We start from the raw sequence: 22,759 nt of genomic DNA on the forward strand, positions 1-22,759 counted from the left end.
TATGTAACTGAGAATTGGGAAACTGTTGTGAAATAGCGAACTAATTCCCAAATATGTAACAGAAATGGAGTTAGCTGCAACCAAATCCACAGTAAAGGACAACCACTCATTCACAAAGTAATGACAACAAATTCCTTGCTTCTTGGCTTAAAAACCTTTACCAAAGCTATTGGCTTTGATTAGTCAATCAAAATAAGGTGATTGAGCAATTATTGTATAATATTGTGGCTTATAACAAGAATTGAGCTCAGGACCTTACCCATAATAACTCCGTACTCTATCAATGCATTCTACAGCAGTCTAGCTGGTGTTTAGAAGAATAGGTCTTTCATTTATCTTACCCATCTACAAAACTCTGAAACATTTGTCTTGAGCTAGCTAAAACTTAATTTCTTTTTGAATAACAAGATTAAAAAAACTGTCTGTGTTTCACACCTGTACATGACAATTTTCATTTCAGTGTAACTCAGACGATTGATGAGAAGGGGACAATCATCTGTAAAACACAGGCATGACCTTATCCTTGATCTCATGTCCTACAGGTAACATGTAAGTGGTATAAATTTCAGGCACTTAAAGTAGAACTACCAAAATGTCAGAACTATGGGATGAGAGGGTTTTGTATAATCATCTTGTGCCCACATTATACAAAAATGAAAATATACCCATATGTACACCTCCCCTGTGATTCTGATGCTCGTAGAGACTTGGCTACAGCAAACAAAAGCTTTTTCTATAATGGATCCATGACTCAGCTCTTCATTGCTCACTTGCTGGCAGATGTGGAAATATTTACCTTGAACCAGTAGGCTGCCATTGTCAAATTCATGCCCTACATGGTCATCACAAATGAAAAGTGATGCAATATGGTGATTATGTTGTGTCAATGATTTCATTCCTATATTTTATCTTCCATCAGGTTCAGGATATATGATTTTGCACTGAAATTCTTCTCTTTTTTTGTTTTGTTTTTTTGAGACAGTGTTTCTCTGTAGCTTTTGGAGCCAGTCCTAGAACTTTAGCTCTTGTAGACCAGGCTGGCCTCAAACTCACTGAGATCTGCCTGCCTCTGCCTCCCGAGTGCTGGGATTAAAGGCATGTGCCACCACCGCCCGGCTGCACTGAAATTCTTGATCCATATTTTTACTGTGTTTTATGCTTGGTTATAGGTATAGGATGTCTTCATATTTTCTGCATATAACTACCCAGTTTGATAAGCACCATTTTAAAAGATATATTTTCTACAGTACAACTTTTGAACCTCATTTTAAAAATAATATAACACTTGGTTTATGAAATAATGTCATCTTCAATTCTATTCAAACAAGCAAAGTATGTTTTTATGCAAATATTGTTGCTGTTTTGGTTATTATAGCTCTGTAACAGTTTTAAAGATGTGATTGTGATGTCTCCGGTGGTTCATTTATTATGCAGAATTATTTAAGTTATTCTGTTTTATTTTTTTTTCTGTTTTTGCAAGTGTTGCCATGTGAATTTGAACATTTTTCTTTATTTCTTTTTTGTGAATGTTGATGTTCATTTCATTAAATTTGTAGAAGTTCTTTTTGTTGTTGTTGTTCAATCTAAGACTTCAAATACTATACAGAGCAGGTATCAAAGAGGAGACATCCATTTCTTGTTTCTGATTTTAGTGAAAACACTTAGTGGTTTTCTCTACTTAGTTTGGCATTGGCTGTGCATTTGCTATAAACCATCTACATTATATTGAAGTATATATATTGTCTCCCTAGTATTTCCAGGATCTGTATAAAGATTTGTCAAATATTTTTTCTTCATCAAGTGAGATGTTTATGTGTTTTTGAATTTTTTTATTTTTAGTCTGTTTATATGAAAGATTACATTTATCGATTTACATATTTTTAACCATTTCTGTATCTCTGGAATGACACTTACTTGAGCACAATGGAAATTTTTTTTATTTAATCTTGGATTTATTTTGTTACTATTTTATTGGAAATTTTCATATTCATCTCCATAAAGGAAAAGGTTCTGTAATTTTCTTTTATTTTTGAATCCTTATGTAGTTTTGGTATCAAGGTGATAGTGACTTCATAAAAAGAATTAAGAAATATTCTTTCAGTTTTATTTTATGAAATAATTTTGGAAATATTGGCCTTAGATGTTCTTTGGAGGTCTGGTAGAATTCGGTGCTGAATCCATTTGCACTTGGGCTTTAATTTTTTTTTTAATGGAAGCCTCTTAATTACTTTTTTGATTTCAATAGAGATTATGTGTCTGTCCAAAATATTTATCTGATTTAACATTGATAGTTAATATGTGTCAAGAAATTTATCCATTTCTTTTAGCTTTGCCTGTTAGATGTAAAAGAAATTTTTTATATTATACCTTATGATTCTTTAACTTTTCTTCATGTCTGTTGTGATATCTTTCATTCAATCTTAAGTCTATTAAATTGGATCATCTTTTTCTGTGTTTTGTTGAATTTGATTGAAAGTTTGTCAATCTTGTTGATTTTCTCAAAGAAAGCTCTTTGTTTCATTGACTTCTTGCAAATTATTTTTTCTACTTCATTAATTTGACCCTGGCTTTTGATTGCTTTTTCTTATTGTTGTTCTAGAGACTCTTTCATGTGTAATTAAGCTATTTATTTGAGAGTTTTCAAGTTTTATGTAGGTACTTTGCCCCTCTTTACTATATAATTCCTTGACAATATGTTCAAATGGCCTCTTGGAGCTCAATCCAGTGCTTGACTGTAGATTTCTGTATCTGATTTCATCAGGTACTGGACAAAGTCTATGATTGGTAGTCATCAACCTGATTACTAGGGAATCAGACACCCTTTCCACTATTTCTAGAAATCTTAGATGATGTCATCTTTGTGGGTTGCTGGGAGTTTCCCTGGCACCAGGTTTCTCCCTAACCCCAGAAAAAAATCCCTTTATCAAAATATCTCTTTCATTTTTCTACCCCACCTTCCCACTCTCAACTCAACTCTCCTGATCCCTCATGCTCCCATCTCTTCACCCCTTCCCTTTACTCTGGTACACCCCCAGTTAACTAAGAACATCTCATTTATTTTTTCTAGGTCCCCATTTGACTATAAATTTCATAATGTAACTAATTTTTCCAAAGAATAATAGTACATTGTGCAGATAAACCACATTTTCTTTATCAATTCTTCAGTGGAAGGGCACATAGGTTGTTTCCAGTTTCTAAGTATTATAAATAATGTTTCTATCATGAACAGAGTTGAGCAAGTGCCTTTCTGCTATGACTGAGCATACTTTGTGTTTATGCCAAAGAAGGGTATCACTGGATCTTTTTTTTTCATTCTTTAATTTCTTAGTTGCATTATTGCTAAAGTATTTTATGATATTACTTTTATTTTTATTTTATGAAATATATTAGAATTTTAACATTTTATTGCGTATTTTATAAATTTTTAAGTAAATCAGTAGTACATTCTTTTTTTGGGGGGGTATCACTGGATCTTGAGGTAGATTGATCCACAAGATTCTGAGAAACCATCATACTTTTTTTTTTTTTTTACCAAAGTGACTATTCAAATTTGTGCTCCAACCACTGTAGAGAAATGTTCCCCTTACTCCATATCATCTTCAATGTAGGTTATCATTAGTCTGTTGTGACAGGTGACAGAAGGTATCTCAGAGTCCTTTTCATTTGCATTTTTCTGATAGCTAAGGATATTGAACAGTTCTTTAAGTGTGTCTTGCCCGCTTGGGATTCTTCTGTTGAGAATTCTGTTTAAATATAAACCTCAAATTTTAATGGGATTGTTAGTTATTTTGATTTCTAGCTTCTTCAGTTCTTTATATGATTTGGATAACATTCCTCTGTCAGATGTGGGGTTGGAGATTTTTTTTCCATTCATCAGGTTTTCATTTTGTTTAATTGACCGTGTTCTTGGCTTTTCAGTTTCAAGAGGTATAATTTATTGATTATTAATCTCAGCACCTATGTGACTGGTTTTATACTCAGGAAGTAGTCTCCTGTGTCCATGTATTTAAAGATACTTCTCACTTTCCCTTGAATCAGCTAAAGTGTAACTGGATTTGTGTTGAGGTTTTTGATTCACTTGGATTTGGGTTTTGTGCAGGCGATAGATATGAATGTATTTACAATCTTCTGCTTGCTGACCTCCAGTTACACCTGCACCATTTGATCAAGATGCTTTCTTTTTGGTTGTTTCTTTTTGGATTGTTTGTTCCAAATCTAGTGTTCACAGGTGTCTGAATTTATTAAGGATCTTTGATTTGATTGCACTAGTTCACCTGCCTGTTTTTATGCCAATACCAAACTGCTTTCATTACTACATACTTGAAGTCAGGGTTGATTACACCTCCAGAAGTCTGGGCAGGCATTTTTGGTCCATTAGTGTCTGAAAAACATCTGTCCAGGACCTTCTGACTTCTAGAGTATCCATTGAGAAGATGGGTATTCTGATAGGATTGCCTTTATAAGTTACTTGGTCTTTTGTTTTGCAGATCTTTAAATTATTTCTTTAATATATATATATATAAATGTTAGTATAGTTAGTGGTTTGATAATTATGTGGAATGGGCACTTTTTTTTGGTCCAGCCTATTTGATGTTTTGTAAACTCCTTTTACCTTTGTACAAATGACTTTCTTTAGGTTGGGGAAGTGTTCTAGGATTTTGTTTGTTGAAAATGCTTTCTGTGTTTTTGAGCTGGCACTCTTCTCCTTCTTCTATACCTATTATTCTTAGGCTTGGTATTCTCATGGTGTCCCGGAACTCCTGAATGTTTTATGTTATAAACTTATTGGATTTTACACTTTTTTTTTACTTTATTTCCTTTATCATATTTTCAAATCTTGAGATTCTCTTTTGTATCTCTTATTTTCTGTTGCCTATATTTGCATCTGTATTTTTTTCCTTCTGCATATTTTCCATTTCTCGAATACCCTCAGTTTGTATGTTTCTGTTTCAGTTTTCAAGTCTTGATCTATTTCCTCCACCTATCTGATCACTTTTTTCTTGACCTTCTTTGCTTCTTTTAAGGAATTTATTTATTTCTTCCATTTTCTGGGTTGTCTTTTTCTAAACTTCTTTAAGGGAATTATTTCCTGCTTAAGAGCCTCTATAATCTTCATAAAGCAATTTTAAAGCTTATTTTCTTCTGTTTCCCCTGCTTGGGATGTTCAGTTTGTGCTGTTGTAGCATCACTGTATTCTGGTGGTGCCACTTTGGTCTTTCCTTTGTTGAATGTATTTTTTACACATGTGTTTAATCTTTTCTTCCAACTGTTGTGACTTGTCTCTGTCCCTGTTCTTCCTACTTCTGTGGTTTGTGATTGTTCTTGGGTAATTTGCTGTTTTTCCAACTGGTATGGTTTGCACCTGTGCTTATATAGTCTGTTGTGGTTACGGGCTACGATTGGTATGAATATCATGAGAATGACATTCAGGTGTGTGAAGTTGGTTGGCAGAGTTGGTCTTTATGGGACAAAGTCCAGTGTGGTGTAGGGATGGTGCCACAGCCTGGAGGCAGGTATCCCCCCTTCTTCCATGCTGTTGGGCACTGCCCCAGAGCAGTGGAGTTCCACCACAGGTGGAGGCAGAATTCAACTGCTTTCCTGGTGATGGAATGAGATGGGGAGAGGCACAGAATGTGCTCTGAGGTTTAGTTAAGGTCTAAATTTTGGGACAGTCAATCTGAGAAGTCAGTCACTCATCTGTTTTTCCAACTGATGTGTTGTGTTTGAGCCTGTACCTATGTAGTCTTTTGGGGTTACTGGGAAAGACTGTGCTTAGGAATGATGTCAAGGTGCTTGGTTATGCTAGGGATGAAAGAGAGAGAAGGAAATTAAATCATTTCCTTGGCTCAGTATAATTGAAGTGTTGTGTTGTTACCACCAGGATTGAGACTATACAAATGTCGCATAGCAAGCTTGGGGCTTTGTGGTTGGAAGAGGGAACTTTAGGGATGATAGAATCCATCCTCAAATCAGTTCCCCTGCTCAAGGTAGTAGATACCAACAGAGGGTAGCTTCCTGGATACTAACAGTCGACAGGTTTTATAGATGAAGTCATGCCCAGAGCCTTTCAGTTCAGCAGAGCCTTTAGGTCATTAACCATCCACCTAAAGCTGTGCATTTTCTTCTTATTTGTAGAGCTGTGCTTTCATTTCACTACTTTTAGTAATTTTTAAAATTTCTTTCTAGAGTTCTTCTTTACCCTAGTCATTATTCAGTAATGAGTTGCTTAATTTCTATGAGGTTAAGTATTTATTGGGGATTGCTTTACTATCATTTTTAAGTTTTATTACTTTGTACTTATATAGGATTGCAGTGTTTTCGAATATGCACAGATTTGTTTTGTATCTAAGGATTTTGTCTGTCTTAGGAATCTTCAGTCCTGTGTGTTCTTATAAGTACAACATGCATTCTTTTGTTTTGGGTTAGAATATTCTACAGACATATGTTAAGTCATTTAATGTATGATGTCAATTAGTTCTCATGTTTTTCTGTTTAATTTTTGTCCAGATGACCTGCCCCGATTAATATAGAAAACTGAGTTTTGAAATGACCTACTATTTGGATTGATGTTAATCTGCATCTTTAAATTTAATAGTACAAACTTTTTATGAAATTGGATGCAGCAGAATTTCATGCATGTATGTTTAGTATATTAATGACTTCTTTTTTAACTGTTCCCTTGATCAAAGTGAAGTGTCCCTCCTTGTCTTTTTTGATTAGCTTTTGTTTGAAATCCATTTTGTCAGATATATGCATTACATTCCTTAGTGATTAACCCTGAGTTACCAAAAATACATGGAGTCACACTAAGGAAAGAAATATAAGCACTTCCCCCAGAATCATTTAATCAAGAATGAATCCAGACTTGAATACTCTATATCATGCTTTTTGTGTTTTCTGTCCTCTGTTTGTTTGTTGTATAATTCTGAATCTGTGCCTGCTTGAAGGTTGTATGTGATTCTGTGAAGTCATATGTGTTTCTGTCTGTGACTGTGTGTCTCTTTGTTCTGATGTTTGTTTGAGAGTATAAATGGTGCTTATCTCTCTGGGTGTGACTGGAAATACATCTGGGTCTCTGTCCCTAAAAAAATTACTACAAATATTTTTTGAACAGCACAGAAAACATCACATAGAGGAAGAAATGGGCTACTTTACAAAACTCTTAACCAAGTTTTACAAGGAATTAAATGACTAAATCAAATTGATTCCGATTGATCCAGATAAAAAACAATACTCTTTATCAAAGAACATCCATGAATAGTAATTTTCAAACTTTATGACAGATTTCAGGATGTTGATTTCAACTCCTGTATTTGTTGCTTTCAGTAAATTAAATATACATTGTCTAGGTCAGAGACGTAGAAGCATAAGCAATTGAAGATTTTAGCTATGTATTAGCTTATTTTGTAATAGTTGACTACATGGGAAATTCAGACGAGCAGCAGTCTTTTTTTTCATTTTTTTAAGTTTATTAAATTATGAAAGTTTTCATTTCCACCCCTCCTCCCAACACCCTCCCACTCCCCCACCCCCTCCTCCTCCCTCTCCATCCCCAAGAGCAGCCAGGGCCTCCAGCCCCGTGGGAAGTTCAAGCTCCTACCCACTCCCTCTAGGTCCCTGAAGGTGAGTATCCGAACAGACTGGATCCCAAAAATCCAGCATATGCAGAGGAAAAAAGTCCCAGTGTCATTGTCAGTGGCCTTTCAGAAAGGCTCCGGACCAGCCACATTCAGAGATCCGGCCACATTCAGAAAATCTGGCTGGATCACATGCTCGCTCAGTCCCAGTCCAACTGGCCCTGGTGAACTCTCATTAGATCAGTCCCCTTGTATCAGTGGGTGATCGCACCCCTCGCGGTCCTGAGTTTTTTTCATGTTCTTCCTTTTTCTGCCCCTCATTTGGACCATGGGGGGCTCAGTCCTGTGCTCCAATTTGGGTCTCCATCTGCATCGCCATCCATCGTCAGACGAAGGATCTATGGTGATAAGTAAAATCTTCATCAGTATGGTTATAGGCCAAGGCCGGTTCAGGCACCTTCTCCTCTGTCTAGAGAACAGTCTGGGGATCTCTCCTTGGGCCTGGGATCCCATTTATAATCAAGTCTCCTGTAAACCCTAAAATGACTCCCTTAGTTGAGATATATTCTTCCTTGATCTCATATCCATCCTTCCTCCCTCTCCCCATCCCAGTCCACCTAGCTTTCCCCATTCCTTCCCTACTCCCTTCTCTCTAACCCTCTCCCCTTCCAACAACCATCCCACTCCCCCAAGCACCCGAGGTTACCTGGGAGTCTTGTTTATTTCCAATCTCCAGGCAGATAGCTACATGATTTTCAACAGGTTCACCTTCTTATTTAGCTTCTCTAGGATCACGAATAATAGGCTCAAAGACCTTTAATTATGGTTAGAATCCACATATGAGTGAATACATACCATATTCCTCTTTTTGGGTCTGGCTTACCTCACTCAGTAAAGCGTTTTCTATTTCCATCCATTTGCATGCAAAATTCAAGATGTCATTGTTTTTTAACGCTGAGTAGAACTCTAATGTGTATATGTTCCACACCTTTATTAACCATTCTTCTATTGAGGGGCACCTAGGTTGTTTCCAGGTTCTGGCTATTACAAATAGTGCTGCTATGAACATAGTTGAACAAATGTTTTTGTGGTATGATAGGGCATCTCTTAGGTATATTCCCAAGAGTGGAATTGCTGGGTCCTGAGGGAGATTGACTCCCAGTTTCCTGAGAAACCGCCACACTGATTTCCACAGTGGCTGCAAAAGTTTGCATTCCCACCAACAATGGATGAGTGTTCCCCTCATTCCACATCCTCTCCAGCATAGGCTATCATTGGTGTTTTTGAGTTTGGCTATTCTGACAGGTGTAAGATGATATCTCAAAGTTGTTTTGATTTGCATTTCCCTGATTGCTAAGGAGGTTGAGCATGACCTTAAGTGCCTTTTGACCATTCGGAGTTCATCTGTTGTGAATTCTCTGTTCAGTTGTACCCCATTTTTTAATTGGGTTAGTTAGAGTTTTACTGTCTAGTTTCTTGAGTTCTTTGTATAATTTGGAGATCAGACCTTTGTCTGATGAGGGATTTGTGAAGATCTTCTCCCAGTCGGAAGGTAGCCTTTTGGTCTTACTGACAGTGTCCTTTGCTTTACAGAAGCTTCTCAGTTTCAGGAGGTCCCATTTATTCATTGCTTCTCTTATTGTCTGAGCTCCTGGGGTTCTGCTTAGGAACTGGTCTCCTGTGCCTATATCTTGTAGACTACTTCCCACTTTCTCTTCTATCAGGTTCAAAGTGGTCAGATTAATGTTGAGGTCTTTAATCCATTTGGACTTGAGTTTTGTGCATGGTGATAGATATGGATCTATTTTCATTCTTCTACAGGTTGACATCCAGTTATGCCAGCACCATTTGTTAAAGATACTTTCCTTCTTCCATTGTATGCCTTTAGCTCCCTTGTCAAATATCAGGTGTTCATATGTTTGTGGGTTAATACCCGGGTCTTCTATTCGATTCCATAGGTCGACTTCTCTGTTGTTATGCCAATACCACGCTGTTTTCAATGCTGTTGCTCTGTAATAGAGTTTGAAGTCAGGGATGGTAATGCCTCCAGAAGTTCCTTTATTGTATAAGACTGTTTTGTCTATCCTGGGTTTTTTGTTTTGCCATATAAACTTGATTATTTTTCTCTCAAGGTCTGTGAAGAAGTTTGATGGAATTTTCATGGGAATTGCGTTGAATCTATAGATTGCTTTTGGTAGAATTGCCATTTTTACTATGTTGATTCTCCCAATCCAAGAACAGGGGAGATCTTTCCATTTTCTGGTATCCTCCTCAATTTCTTTCTTCAAGGACTTAAAGTTCTTGTCAAATAAGTCTTTCACTTCCTTGGTTAGAGTTACCCCAAGATATTTTATGCTATTTGTGGCTGTCATGAAAGGTGATGTTTCTCTGATTTCCCTCTCTGCTTCTTTATCCTCTGTGTATAGGAGGGCAACCGATTTTTTGGAGTTGATCTTGTATCCTGCCACATTACTAAAGGGGTTTATCAGCTGTAGGAGTTCTTTGGTAGAGTTTTTGGGGTCGCTTATGTACACTATCATATCGTCTGCAAATAACGAAAGTTTAACTTCATCCTTTCCAATTCGAATCCCCTTGATCCCCTTATGTTGTCTTATTGCTATTGCTAGGACTTCAAGCACTATATTGAAGAGGTATGGAGAGAGTGGACAGCCTTGTTGTGTTCCTGATTTTAGTGGAATTGCTTTGAGTTTCTCTCCATTCAATTTGATGTTATCTGTCGGCTTACTATATATTGCTTTTATTATATTTAGGTATGATCCTCGTATACCCAATCTCTCCAACACCTTTATCATAAATGGGTGTTGAATTTTGTCAAATGCTTTTTCAGCATCCAATAAAATGATCATATGGTTTTTTTCTTTCAATTTATTTATATGATGGATTACATTGATAGATTTGCATATGTTGAACCAGCCCTGCATCTCTGGGATGAAGCCCACTTGATCATAATGGATAATTTTTCTAATGTATTCTTGGATTTCGGTTTGCCAGTATTTTATTGAGTATTTTGGCGTCAATGTTCATGAGTGAGATTGGTCTGTAATTCTCTTTCTTGGTTGTGTCTTTGTGTGGTTTTGGTATCAGGGTAACTGTAGCTTCATAAAAAGAGTTTGGCAATGATTCTTCTGTTTCTATATTGTGAAATACATTGAGGAGTATAGGTATTAGCTCTTCCTGGAAGTTCTGGTAGAATTCTGCATTGAAACCATCTGGACCTGGGCTTTTTTTGGTGGGGAGGTTTTTGATAACAGCTTCTAATTCTTCGCGACTAACAGGTCTATTTAGATTGTTCACTTGCTCTTGATTTAACTTTGGTAAATGGTATTCATCTAAAAACTCATCCATTTGTTGTACATTTTCCAACTTTGTGGCATATAAACTCTCGTAGTAAGATCTAATGATTCTCTGAAGTTCCACTGTGTCTGTTGTTATGTCCCCCTTTTCATTTCTGATCTTATTAATTTGAGTGTTCTCTCTCTGCCGTTTGATTAGTTTGGCTAGGGGTTTGTCAATCTTGTTGATTTTCTCCAAGAACCAACTTTTTGTTTCATTGATTTTTTGGATTGTTTTCTGTGTTTCTATTTTGTTGATTTCAGCCCTCAGTTTGATTATTTCCAATCTTCTACTCCTCCTGGGAGAGTCTGTCTCTTTTTTTTCCATAGCTTTTAGGTGTGCTGTTAAGTCTCCAATATATGCTTTCTCCGTTTTCTTTAATTGGGCACTTAGCGCTATGAACTTTCCTCTTAGAACTGCTTTCATTGTGTCCCATAGGTTTGAGTATGTTGTGTCTTTATTTTCATTAAATTCAAGGAAGACTTTAATTTCTTTCTTTATTTCTTCCTTGACCCAAGGATGATTCAGTAGTTGACTGTTCAACTTCCACACATTTGTAGGCTTTCTGGAATTCGAATTGTTATTGAGTTCTAACTTTATTCCGTGGTGATCCGACAAGACACAGGTGATTACTAATATTTCTTTGTATCTGTTTAAGTTTGCTTTGTTACCGAGTATGTGGTCAATTTTCGAGAAGGTTCCATGAGCTGCAGAGAAGAAGGTATATTCTTTCCTTTTTGGGTAGAATATTCTATAGATATCTGTTAAGTCCATTTGATTCATTACCTCTAGCAATTCTCTTATTTCTCTGTTGAGTTTCTGTTTGATTGATCTGTCCATTGGTGAGAGAGGTGTGTTGAAGTCTCCTACTATTAGTGTGTGTGGTTTGATGACTGCCTTGAGTTCTAAAAGTTTTTCTTTTACATAAGTGGATGACTTTATATTAGGGGCATAGATATTCAGGATTGAGACTTCTTCTTGATGAATTTGTTCCTGTTATGAGTATGAAATGTCCATCTCCATCTCTTCTGATTGATTTTAATTTGAAGTCAATTTTGTTAGATATTAGAATGGCCACACCCGCTTGTTTCTTAGGTCCGTTTGCTTGGAAAACCTTTTCCCAACCCTTTACTCTGAGTAGATGTCTATCTCTGTGGTTGAGGTGTGTTTCTTGTAAACAGCAGAATGTTGGATCCTGTTTTCTTTTATTTTTTAATATTTATTTATTTATTTATTTATTTATTTTTATTTATTATGTATACAATATTCCGTCTGTGTGTGTGCCGGCAGGCCAGAAGAGGGCACAAGACCCCATCACAGATGGTTGTGAGCCACCATGTGGTTGCCGGGAATTGAACTCAAGACCTCTGGAAGAGCAAGCAATGCTCTTAACCACTGAGCCATCTCTCCAGCCCCTGGATCCTGTTTTCTTTTCCAGTCTCTAAGTCTGTGCCTTTTTATAGGTGAGTTGAGTCCATTAATATTAAGTGATATTAATGACCAGTGGTTGTTGATTCCGTTTATTATTTGTGTGTGTGTGTGTGTGTGTGTGTGTGTGTGTGTGTGTGTGTGTAGTAGAGTTTGTGTGTTTCTCTTCTTTGAGTTGTGGTTGTGAAGGGTCGCTAGATGTCTGGGTTATTGTAGGCAGTGATGGCAATGTTGGATTTCTTGGGTTGCTATTTTCCTTCTATTACTTTCTGTAGGGATGGATTTGTGACTACGAATTGTTTAAATTTATTTTTATCCTGGAGTATTTTGTTTTCTCCATTGATAGTGAACGATAGCTTGGCTGGGTACAGTAGTCAGGGTTTGCATCCATGGTCTCTTAGTTTCTGCAGTACCTCTATCCAGAATCTTCTGGCTTTCATGGTTTCCATAGAGAAGTCTGGTGTAAGCCTGATAGGTTTACCTTTATAAGTCACTTGACCTTTTTCCTTTGCAGCTCTTAATATTCTTTCTTTAATCTGGATGTTTTGTGTTTTGATTATTATATGGCGAGAGGATGGTTTTTTTTTGATCCAGTCTATTCGGCGTTCTGTATGCTTCTTGAACCTTCACAGGAATATCGTTCTTTAGGTTGGGAAAGTTTTCTTCTATAATTTTGTTAAATATATTTTCTGGGCCTTTGATCTGCAGTTCTTCTCCTTCTTCAATCCCTATTCTTCTTAGATTTGGTTTTTTTTTTATTGTGTCCCAGATTTCCTGAATGTTTTGTGAAGAGAATTTGTTGAATTTGCTGTTTTCTTTGACCAGAGCATTTATTTTCTCTATGGTATCTTCAGAATCTGAGATTCGTTCTTCTATCTCTTGTATTCTATTCGTTATGCTTGATTCTGTAGTCTCCGCTCGTTTACCTAGGTTTTCCATATCCAGCTGGTTTTCGTTTTGTGTTTTCTTCATTGCCTCCATTTCAGTTTTCAATTCTTGGACTGTTTCCTTTACTTGTTTGATTGTTTTTTCTTGGTTTCTCAGGGTATCATTCAAGGATTTACTTATTTCTTCAAACATTTTGTTATATTTCTCATCCATTTCTATACTCATTTCTTCAAACTTTTTGTTATACTTCTCGACCAGTTCTTTAAGGGAGTTATTCATTTCCTGTTTAAGGGACTCTATTGCTTTCATAATGGCACTTTTTTCCACTTCATCTGGGTTAGAGTGTTCAAATTCTTCTGTTGTAGGGTCGTTGGGATCTGGTGTTTTCATGTTGTTTTTCAGATTGTTGGAGGAGGTCTTGTCTTGGTGTCTGCCCATCTCTTTGTTCAAATGCTCTCTATTGGAACTTCTGGTAGCGGGTCAGGTTCCCTTGTTGGGTAGGAAGTTCACTGATAGAATGCCTACCTTTCCTCAGGCAGGCTATTGAAGCACAGGCACTCCCTCTTTCCGGGATGCGCCTACAGAGCAGGCCCAGTGTTCAAGGCAGCTGAGCTGGGGAAATTTTATGGCCCCAGTGGGAGGGGAGAAATATAGAAATTTGTACCTGGATGGAAGCTGGGCTGGCAGGCGGGAGAGCTTAGCAGGGTGGAACCAGCACTGCAGGTTGACCTGGGAGTCTATGGGGTCAGGGAAAGTCCGAGCTCCTCCTCGCCGGGCCCCTGCCGCTGGCCTGAAGCACACTCACCCCTCCGATGGCCCACTGGCTGGAGGCTGGGATGGTTGGCAGGGGCGCTAGCAGGGTGGAGCCAGCAGAGCAGGCTGACCTGGGAGTCTATGGGGTTGGGGAAAGACCGAGCTCCTCTTCGCAGGGCCCCTGCCGCAGGCCCAAAGCAAACTCACCCCTCCGATGGCCCTCTGGATGGAAGCTGGGTTGGCTGGCGGAGGCGCTAGCAGGGTGGAGCCAGCAGAGCAGGCTGACCTGGGAGTCTATGGGGTCGGGGAAAGTCCTAGCTCCTCCTCGCTGGGCCCCTGCCGCGGGCCCGAATCACACTCACCCCTCCGATGGCCCTCTGGATGGAAGCTGGGATGGCTGGCGTAGGCGCTAGCAGGGTGGAGCCAGCAGAGCAGGCTGACCTGGGAGTCTATGGGGTCGGGGAAAGTCCTAGGTCCTCCTCGCCGGGCCCCTGCTACGGGCCCGAATCACACTCACCCCCTCCGATGGCCCTCTCAGAGCAGCAGTCTTAAATGTTAAGAAAGTTCAAGATAGATTATTTATTTTGGCTATGATGTTCAGTAAAATTTCTACTATCTTAGAATGTAAGATATTTTCAGGATGTTTTCAAAGTCATATATTGGGATAGTAATACCAAATACTTTTCAAAAATAGAGATTTTACTTTGGTTTGGTTTCCTATAGAGTTAGGAGGAAAAAGATGTAGTATAAATGTGAAGGTTTGACTTGCTGGGGACAAGACACTAACCAGAATAGAAAGGATCATTGTATCATTACCTGATTGTTAAGTTTGAAAGACATCCATGGGGCTGGATTCACAATGGAGTAGGGTAATGGAGAGGAGAGATCTCTGTTAGCTTTCTGGGAAGCATTACTTCCTGTGTGTAAGGTAATGACTACTCAGTGTCCCCTGTTTCATTAGAAGCCTCCTTAGGGCATTTTTAACCTCTGCATTCCTCAAGATGTATATCAAAAGATTTAACATTGGCTCAATGACAGTGAAGGACACAGCCACTATCTTGTCTACAGGGTAAGTGACCACAGGTCTGACATACAAGAAAATACACGGCTCAAAGAAGAGTACAAGCACTGTGAAGTGGGAAGTACATGTTGAGAGGGCTTTACGCCTTCCTTCAGAGCTAGAGGACTTTAGGGAGCAGAGGATGATCACCTAGGAAGCAGTTAGAATAAGGAAAATGGCCATACACATCACTCCACTATTGACAATGACCAAGAGACCTAGAATATAGGTGTCCATGCACGCCAATTTCAACAGTGGAAATAAATCACACATAAAGTGATCTATGATATTCGGGCCACAGAAAGGTATTTGATACATGAAAAGAAGCTGAATGGTTGCATGTGCACATCCACCAACCCAAGTCCCTCCTACCATAAGGCAACATACTCTGGGACTCATGGTTGTCAAATAATGCAAAGGTTTACAGATGGCCACATAATGGTCATAGGCCATCACAATGAGAAGAATTATCACCACACCACCAAAGAAGTAATCCAGAGCTGAGTCATGCAACCTTCCAATGAAATGGAAATGTTCTCAGAGAAAGAGTCCATAATTAACTTGGGGGTAATGATAGAAGAGTAAGTAACCTCCATGAGGGATAGCAACTTAAGGAAGAAATACATGGGAGACCTCAGACCAGGACTTCTAGTTATTGTTACCACAATCAATATGTTTCCTAACATTGTTGCTACATACATGAGTAGGAACAAAACTGATAATATTTTTCTTAATTATGGATTCTTTGTAATTCCCAAAAGAATAAATAAAGAATAGCTTCTCCATCTGATGCGAGTTGATAAAATCATGGACTACTGAACTCAATAATCTGCATAAGAAATGTTTTTTTTAAATCAGTAGTTATTGGTTTGTTGGGCAGTTTGGCGGCACTGTCTAATAATCACTTTATCATTCTTTTCTCCATCTTGTACTACAAAAACCAAGCACTAACAATAAAGGCTTTATCACAGTTTCAACTCTACTGCTCTAGGAAGCTTTACACTCATACAGTTCATGGTTTCTGTTCTGTGTTTTCTGCTTGGATTTGAATTCTTATTATTACTTCACTATACACATATTCTTAGGATATGCTAGGACAAGCTTTGGCCAACTAATGATTACCAGTTTCATGTTTTTTCATTAATTTGTCTTCCATTATCATTCTCTTCATACCTTCACTTTATCTTTTTACAAACAAAAAAAAAGAAATTCTACTTAATGTGCAAGACCTATTTATTGTTTGCATTTTTAAACTTGAAGTTAAAATGATAAATTCTATTTATTTATTAAATAATCAAAACACTTGGAAAGCATAATAATTTTTATTTGTTTATTTCCTGTCAATACTGTCTACTTCAAATGTCCTAGCTGAAGAACCATATGCAAAACTCTTGACTTAGCAGTGACTACATTCTTCAAATTGTATGTCTTCTAAAATTGAATCATTAATATTACTAATATACATTGCTGATATCCATTGATTCTCTACTATGTTTCATAAACAGGAATTTCTATAAAGTCATTTATTCACTTTTGAGAGTAGCATATAAGTCTAAAGAAGTGAAAGAAAACCTAAATTTCACATTGCCAGTAATACTGGAGCCAAATTAAATCAAGGTCTTGTTACTTTTAAAATTAATAGTAATAAAATATGCATTGTGGCCCTTTGGATAATATCAAAGAGACAAAATCAATAAGTTATTGTGGTTCTTTATATTCTTTTATTTTCATAACTATCAAGCATTATAGATTCAAGTTTCATCTAATAATTGGATAGACAAATTCAGTAACAACCATGTATCAAACTCCAAATTATAATGCTGTATATATAATTATTAGCTGAGTTGTCTTGCAGTCTCTTCATTTTCTGAATAATATTTTAAGAGAATATACTCAGCACCCCTACAATTGAAATAACATCATCCTATAATGAGTCAATGTCAACTGGATGATATTAATAATGTATCATTAAAGATATGGTAACTCTATTGGTACTCCTTTATCATAACTAAATATTGCCTTCTTGTGAAGTGATATTTCCAGATAAAATTAAGAATAAAAATAAAATTAATAGCAAGGATAAAAGCAAGATTATTCTAAATAATACTTAAAGTATCAATTAAAAATCATTTGTCTGCATAAAATTATATTTTAAGAATGGCTTAAACTGATTTATCAATTATCACATATGTTTTATATTACATGATGTTACTATTACTAGATCTCCTCACTTGAGAATGAGGAAACTAAACCTTAGAAGCCTAAACGTATCATCAGAAAAGCATGGAAATTATGAATCAGGCTCTCTCAGCTTCTTCCTTCCTTCCTTCCTTCCTTTCTTCGTTCCTTTCTTTCTTCCTTCCTTCCTTCCTTCCTTCCTTCCTTCCTTTATATTTTTCTTTTTTCAACCTGGTTCAGGGTTTTTCTATATAGCTTTGGTGCCTGTCCTGGAACTAGCTCTTGTAGACCAGACTGGTCTGGAACGCATAGAGAGCCATCTGCCTCTGCCTCCTGAGTTCTGGGATTAAAGGTATGCACCACTACCTTCCATCTAGGCTATCTCAGTTTGAAGTGATAGGTCTTCATCATTACACTAACCTTTTGTAGAACAGCATTAAGATCTCTGCACTCTAAATAATTTTCTGCCAGAGAAGATCAGTAGAATAAAAGTACTTTTTCAGTAAGGAGTAACTCTCTCTATCATATGGAGACAGTACAAAACATTTGTCATTTGACTTAAATAATGAGAGAGCCTTTAACATCTCTGCTATTTTTAAACCTATGAAACAGACGAATTCAAATTTCCGATATCTTTCTTCCAAAAATTATTTTATTTTAATATTTTTGTAATTAAAATATAATTACACTATTGCACCCCTTTTGTTTCCTCCTTAATACTACAATTTAGCTCCTTTATATTAAGTCTCATTTTCTTTAATTGCTGTTATACACACACACACACACAAACACACACGTAAATACAATGTTTCTTACATGTACATGACTTCAGTGCTGAGACTTGGCATTGGTTATCTTACTGATATTCTTAATGAAGTGGATGGAGCACATTCTCATATATTAAAACTGAATTTTATTTTTAACTGACTTGTAGGATATGTTAATAGTTTAATTCCTCTCTGGGTCTCAGAATGTTTGTCCCAAAATGTAAAACAGCTAAGAGTTTGAAGGCGTGATCTAAAGCTTTAATTTTCACAACAATTTCCACTTAGTTCTTATGTTGTACGCAATCACACTGCCTAACATATATAAAAATCCCAAGCATTAGGTAATATTTATAACCCTGCGTTTTTGGAAAGAATAAATAATCAGTGAACTTAGAATGATTTTGTTTTTATTACACATCTCCTTACCCTGACATAATCTCTTTTTCCCTGTAGATAATATTTCTATTTTGCTGTTCTCTCTCATTAAAAATTTAGCATATCTTTTAATAAAGAAACAAACAGTTCAGTTAATTTGATTTCTCTATTAGAGTAAACTGACTTAGTTTTCTTTTGTTCTGAGGTCCATTACTGATAACTGGAATAGTTGGACACGGTGTTTTACAAAGATAAACTTTGCTCTAGGAAACCTGAATTTTGTGGTAAACTTGGTTTACAGATTCAGAAGGAGTCTTAATCTTAAAAAGCAAACCAAGAAGTAACCAAAAAAAACAGGCTGTGAGAAAAGAACTATTTTTATTATAATATCAGACTCAATAAAAAAAAGTTTGAATATCTTATAAAATTGTTGAAGAGCCTTTGAGTGGACACATTATCAACTTAACCAAAGGAACAAATTACTCTTCACCATGACTCTTGAATTGTGTTCTGCTGCCTCTGATCATCCCGTTATAAGTCATCAATCACTCCCTCTCCATAACCACTTACTTGGTACCCTCCTCACCATGTCAAGTATATGAGCATTCAAGTATATGAGCCCATGAGGACCATTCTTATTCAAACCACCACAGGTAGGGAGAGCCACAATGCAAGGAAATAAAGTGGGGACATATTTGTCATTCAAAAAGGAAAACTGATTTCTTTAGCACAATAAACTCAGTTGGAGATTCCTCCCTGTTGTTATTCATCTTTTCACTTATGAACTACAACCATCCCCCCCCAGCCCACCTCCGTGGTCCCTCTATACTTTCCTGGGTTAGTGCTTCCTCCATGTTGTACATGCCTATCAAAGGATTTGGAGCTAGGAACTACCAGACGGAGGAATATGTGTGGTGTTTATCTTTCTGGGTCTGGGTCAAATCATTTAGTATAATCTCTTTTAGGTCCATCTTTTTAACTGTAAATTTCATGATTTTATTTTTTAATAACTGAATAGTAAACCATTGTGCATGTGTACCACATTTTTATCATTCATCTGATTTTTAAAAGAAATTTAAGCTGTCCCCATCTCCAGATATTGTGAATATGGTGACAATGAATATTGCTGAACAAGAGTCTATGGAGCTAGAGGTCAAGTCCTTAGAGAATATGCCAAGGAGAGGTATCACTGAGTCACATTTTATTTTAAAGATTTTTTTCAATTTTGTTTTATTTTGCTTTTGTTTGTTTTGCAAGCTTTAGGTCAATATTTGCATCAACAGTTGAGATTATTGAAGATAAGATGATAAATAGTATGTTTGATGAATTAACTAAATTTTATTAATGCACTATATATAATGAACACATAGTAGAATATATTTTTGGACACAAATAGATCATTCATTATGAGTAGTCAGACTATTCTTGTCTATGTTATTGCAAATGGATATCATGTGCTTGATTCTGATAGTATAGAATTTGTCTCTTTAAAAAGTGGCAGAGCTAGATGAGAATTGTGAATTGTAATGTCCTCTGTACCAGAAGAGTACTCTATTACGCTGAGATTTCCCCAAAAGTACACTTGGAAACATTTAAATTGGGAAGATTTAGACTCCTAAAGAACTGGTGTTTCCATTTTCTCTACCTTGTTCTTCAGGTTTATTTATAAACATTTAATCTGGTAAGTCTGATTTTTATTTCTATCCTTTAAAAGTATTGAGTACATATTAGGTTACTAGGTATTCTGTTAACAATCAGAGTGCTGATAGCCTGAAAGGATGAAAATGATTTCTGTTGTGACAAAGATTAGTGAGATGGAAGACAATATAAAATTCAAGAGATTTTATGTGAGTGAGTGTGTGTGTGTTTGTGTGTGTGTGTGTGTGTGTGAGAAACGTTTTAGAATTACTGTCTCTGCCTATCATAAAACTCGTAAATTTGGCTAGGCTAGATGGCCAGCAAGTTTTACGACTCTGTGTGGCCCATCTCCACCTCAACAAGCCTCGGAATATAAACACAAGAACCATGTTCATGTATTTGCTGAGGTTCTGGAGTAAAATTAGGTCCTTATCAATTCGTGGCTGGCACATTATGTCCCTAGATTTCAAGAAGCATATATAAGTTATAGATTGTCATGATAAATCCTGATTGCAACATACATATAGGGGCAAATATTAACTAAAGGCAATGATCAGATAAACTTAAGGATTGTAAAAATATGTTTAAAATGGGAATAAATACTGAAAAACATATAGGAAATTGGCCAAACAAATCTTTTTCAAATATATTTTTTTCAGATAAATTAAAAGAAATGATTCTAAACTTGGATGACCTCACGTGTTTTAAATGCACACTTTTTAAATATGTGATTAGAGACATCTGTGGAAAATGTGGAATAAAATATGCTTGTGTCTAAAAACTAGTCTCTGAAATGCATAAACTGGCCATTGTGGTATCCTGGACAGGTCATTAGCTTAAATGAAATCTCTTAGATTCATGTAGAATCATGGTATTTCTAAAGATAGATCTCCCCAGCCTTGCAGGAAGTACTGGTCTTCACAATATCAGGATACACTAGTTACGGTCCCCTTTTCTTCCACAATTTCCTCAGTTCATTTTTTACCTCTGCATTCCTTAAGGTGTAGATCAAAGGATTCAACATTGGCTCAACAATGATAGCAGACACAGCCATTGCCTTATCTATGGGGTAAGTGACCACAGGTCTCATGTACAAGAAGATACAAGGTACAAAAAACAACACCACCACTGTGAAGTGAGAACTACATGTGGACAGGGCTTTGTGCCTTCCTTCAGAACTGCAAGACTTCAGAGAGCAGAGGATGACCACGTATGAAGTCATGAGCATTAAGAAAACGGTCGCACACATTACCCCACTGTTAAGAATGACTAAGAGACCCAGGATATGTGTGTCCATGCAGGCTAATTGCAACAATGGGAACAAGTCACACATAAAATGGTCAATGATATTGGAGCCACAGAAAGGAATTTGATACATAAAGAGAAGCTGAATGGTTGCATGTATGGATCCTCCTACACAAGCGCCTCCCACCATCAAGCAGCACACTCTAGGAGTCATGATAGTCATGTAATGCAGGGGTTTACAGATGGCCACGTAACGGTCATAGGCCATCACAATGAGAAGGATGATCCCTGCACCACCTAATAAATGGTCTGCAAAGAGCTGAGTCATGCAGCCTTCAAAGGAGATAGTTGTTCTTTCAGAAAGGCCATCCACAATCAATTTGGGAGTAGTGACAGATGAATAGGTGACGTCTATGAGAGACAAAGAAGTGAGGAAGGAATACATGGGTGACCTCAGACTGTGGCTTCTAGTTATAGTTATTACAATGAGTACATTTCCCAACACTGTGGCCATGTAAATGATTAGAAACAATGCAGAGAATAGCTTTCTTATCTCTTGATTCTTGGTAATTCCCAAAAGAATGAATTCTGTCACATTGTTTCTATTCTCCATTTGCTGGTAAAAACTTGGAACTCTGAACTGGGTGACCTGAAAAGAAAAGTTTGTTTTTAATTGTTTGTGTTTTGTAATGTCTTCTTATTTAATTATTTCATACAATATACTTTGATCATATTCTTTCCCTTCTCCATTTATCCCAGATACTATCTTCCTTCTTATACCTCTAACTTCATTCTCTCCTCTCAACTCCTCTATTCCCCTCCCCTTTCTTCCACTCCCCTCTCATCTCCTCCTTTCGCTTCCCCTCTCCTCCCCTCTCCTATTCTCTCCTCTCCCTGCCCTCCATCTCTCAAAGGAAAATATAAAAATAAATATTAAATTAAAAAATCCCGTGCTTTGGTTTTGACTTCTTATAAGAACGCTATTTTTAATGAGTGGACAGATGATATCTTTTCTCCCCTGTGAATGCCATCAATGAGAACTATGGGAACCAGATAGTTCCTGTAGAATCTAACAGACCTTTCATTTCTATTGATCCCATTACATGGAGTCTTTCACAGATATATCTTTTATTTTCTGTTCGGGCAACTTAGGAAGCCTGCTTCATCATTTTAGTTTGTATGTATTCCTAGGAATATTATATGATTAACACCCTTGGGAAAACCTTTATCAATTGGTGGGTAAAAGAAAAGATGTAAATAACAACCAATTAGTACAATAATGGCTTAATCTTTTGTCTATAGCTCACACTCCTTAATATTTATTTTTACACAATACAAACATACACATGTGCATAAGATCTTTGCTCGGTTTCTCTTTTTGCCACTTGAGCATAGGATGCTGACTTTTATTTATCAATAGTCATATACAAATGCTTAGAAACATTGTAAATTTTAGTATATTTTATTAAAAATTTCTCGGATTATTTAGAGAAACT

At 36.8% G+C, this 22,759-nt stretch overlaps 1 protein-coding gene and 1 pseudogene across 1 annotated transcript; both read right to left on the minus strand.

Annotated features, from left to right (window-relative positions):
* Positions 1–14,910: 14,910 nt before the first annotated feature.
* Positions 14,911–15,869, minus strand: LOC148122858 (olfactory receptor 4C6-like; annotated as a pseudogene).
* A 5,089-nt stretch (positions 15,870–20,958) lies between these two features.
* Positions 20,959–21,876, minus strand: LOC148122859 (olfactory receptor 4C6-like). The gene has a single exon (XM_087898432.1). The coding sequence runs from the start codon at positions 21,874–21,876 to the stop codon at positions 20,959–20,961; it is 918 nt and encodes a 305-aa protein (XP_087754558.1).
* Positions 21,877–22,759: the final 883 nt, after the last annotated feature.

Source organism: Myodes glareolus, chromosome 2, assembly GCF_982192425.1.
Source record: "Myodes glareolus chromosome 2, mMyoGla1.1, whole genome shotgun sequence".
In the NCBI taxonomy this organism is placed as follows: Eukaryota; Metazoa; Chordata; class Mammalia; order Rodentia; family Cricetidae; genus Myodes; species Myodes glareolus.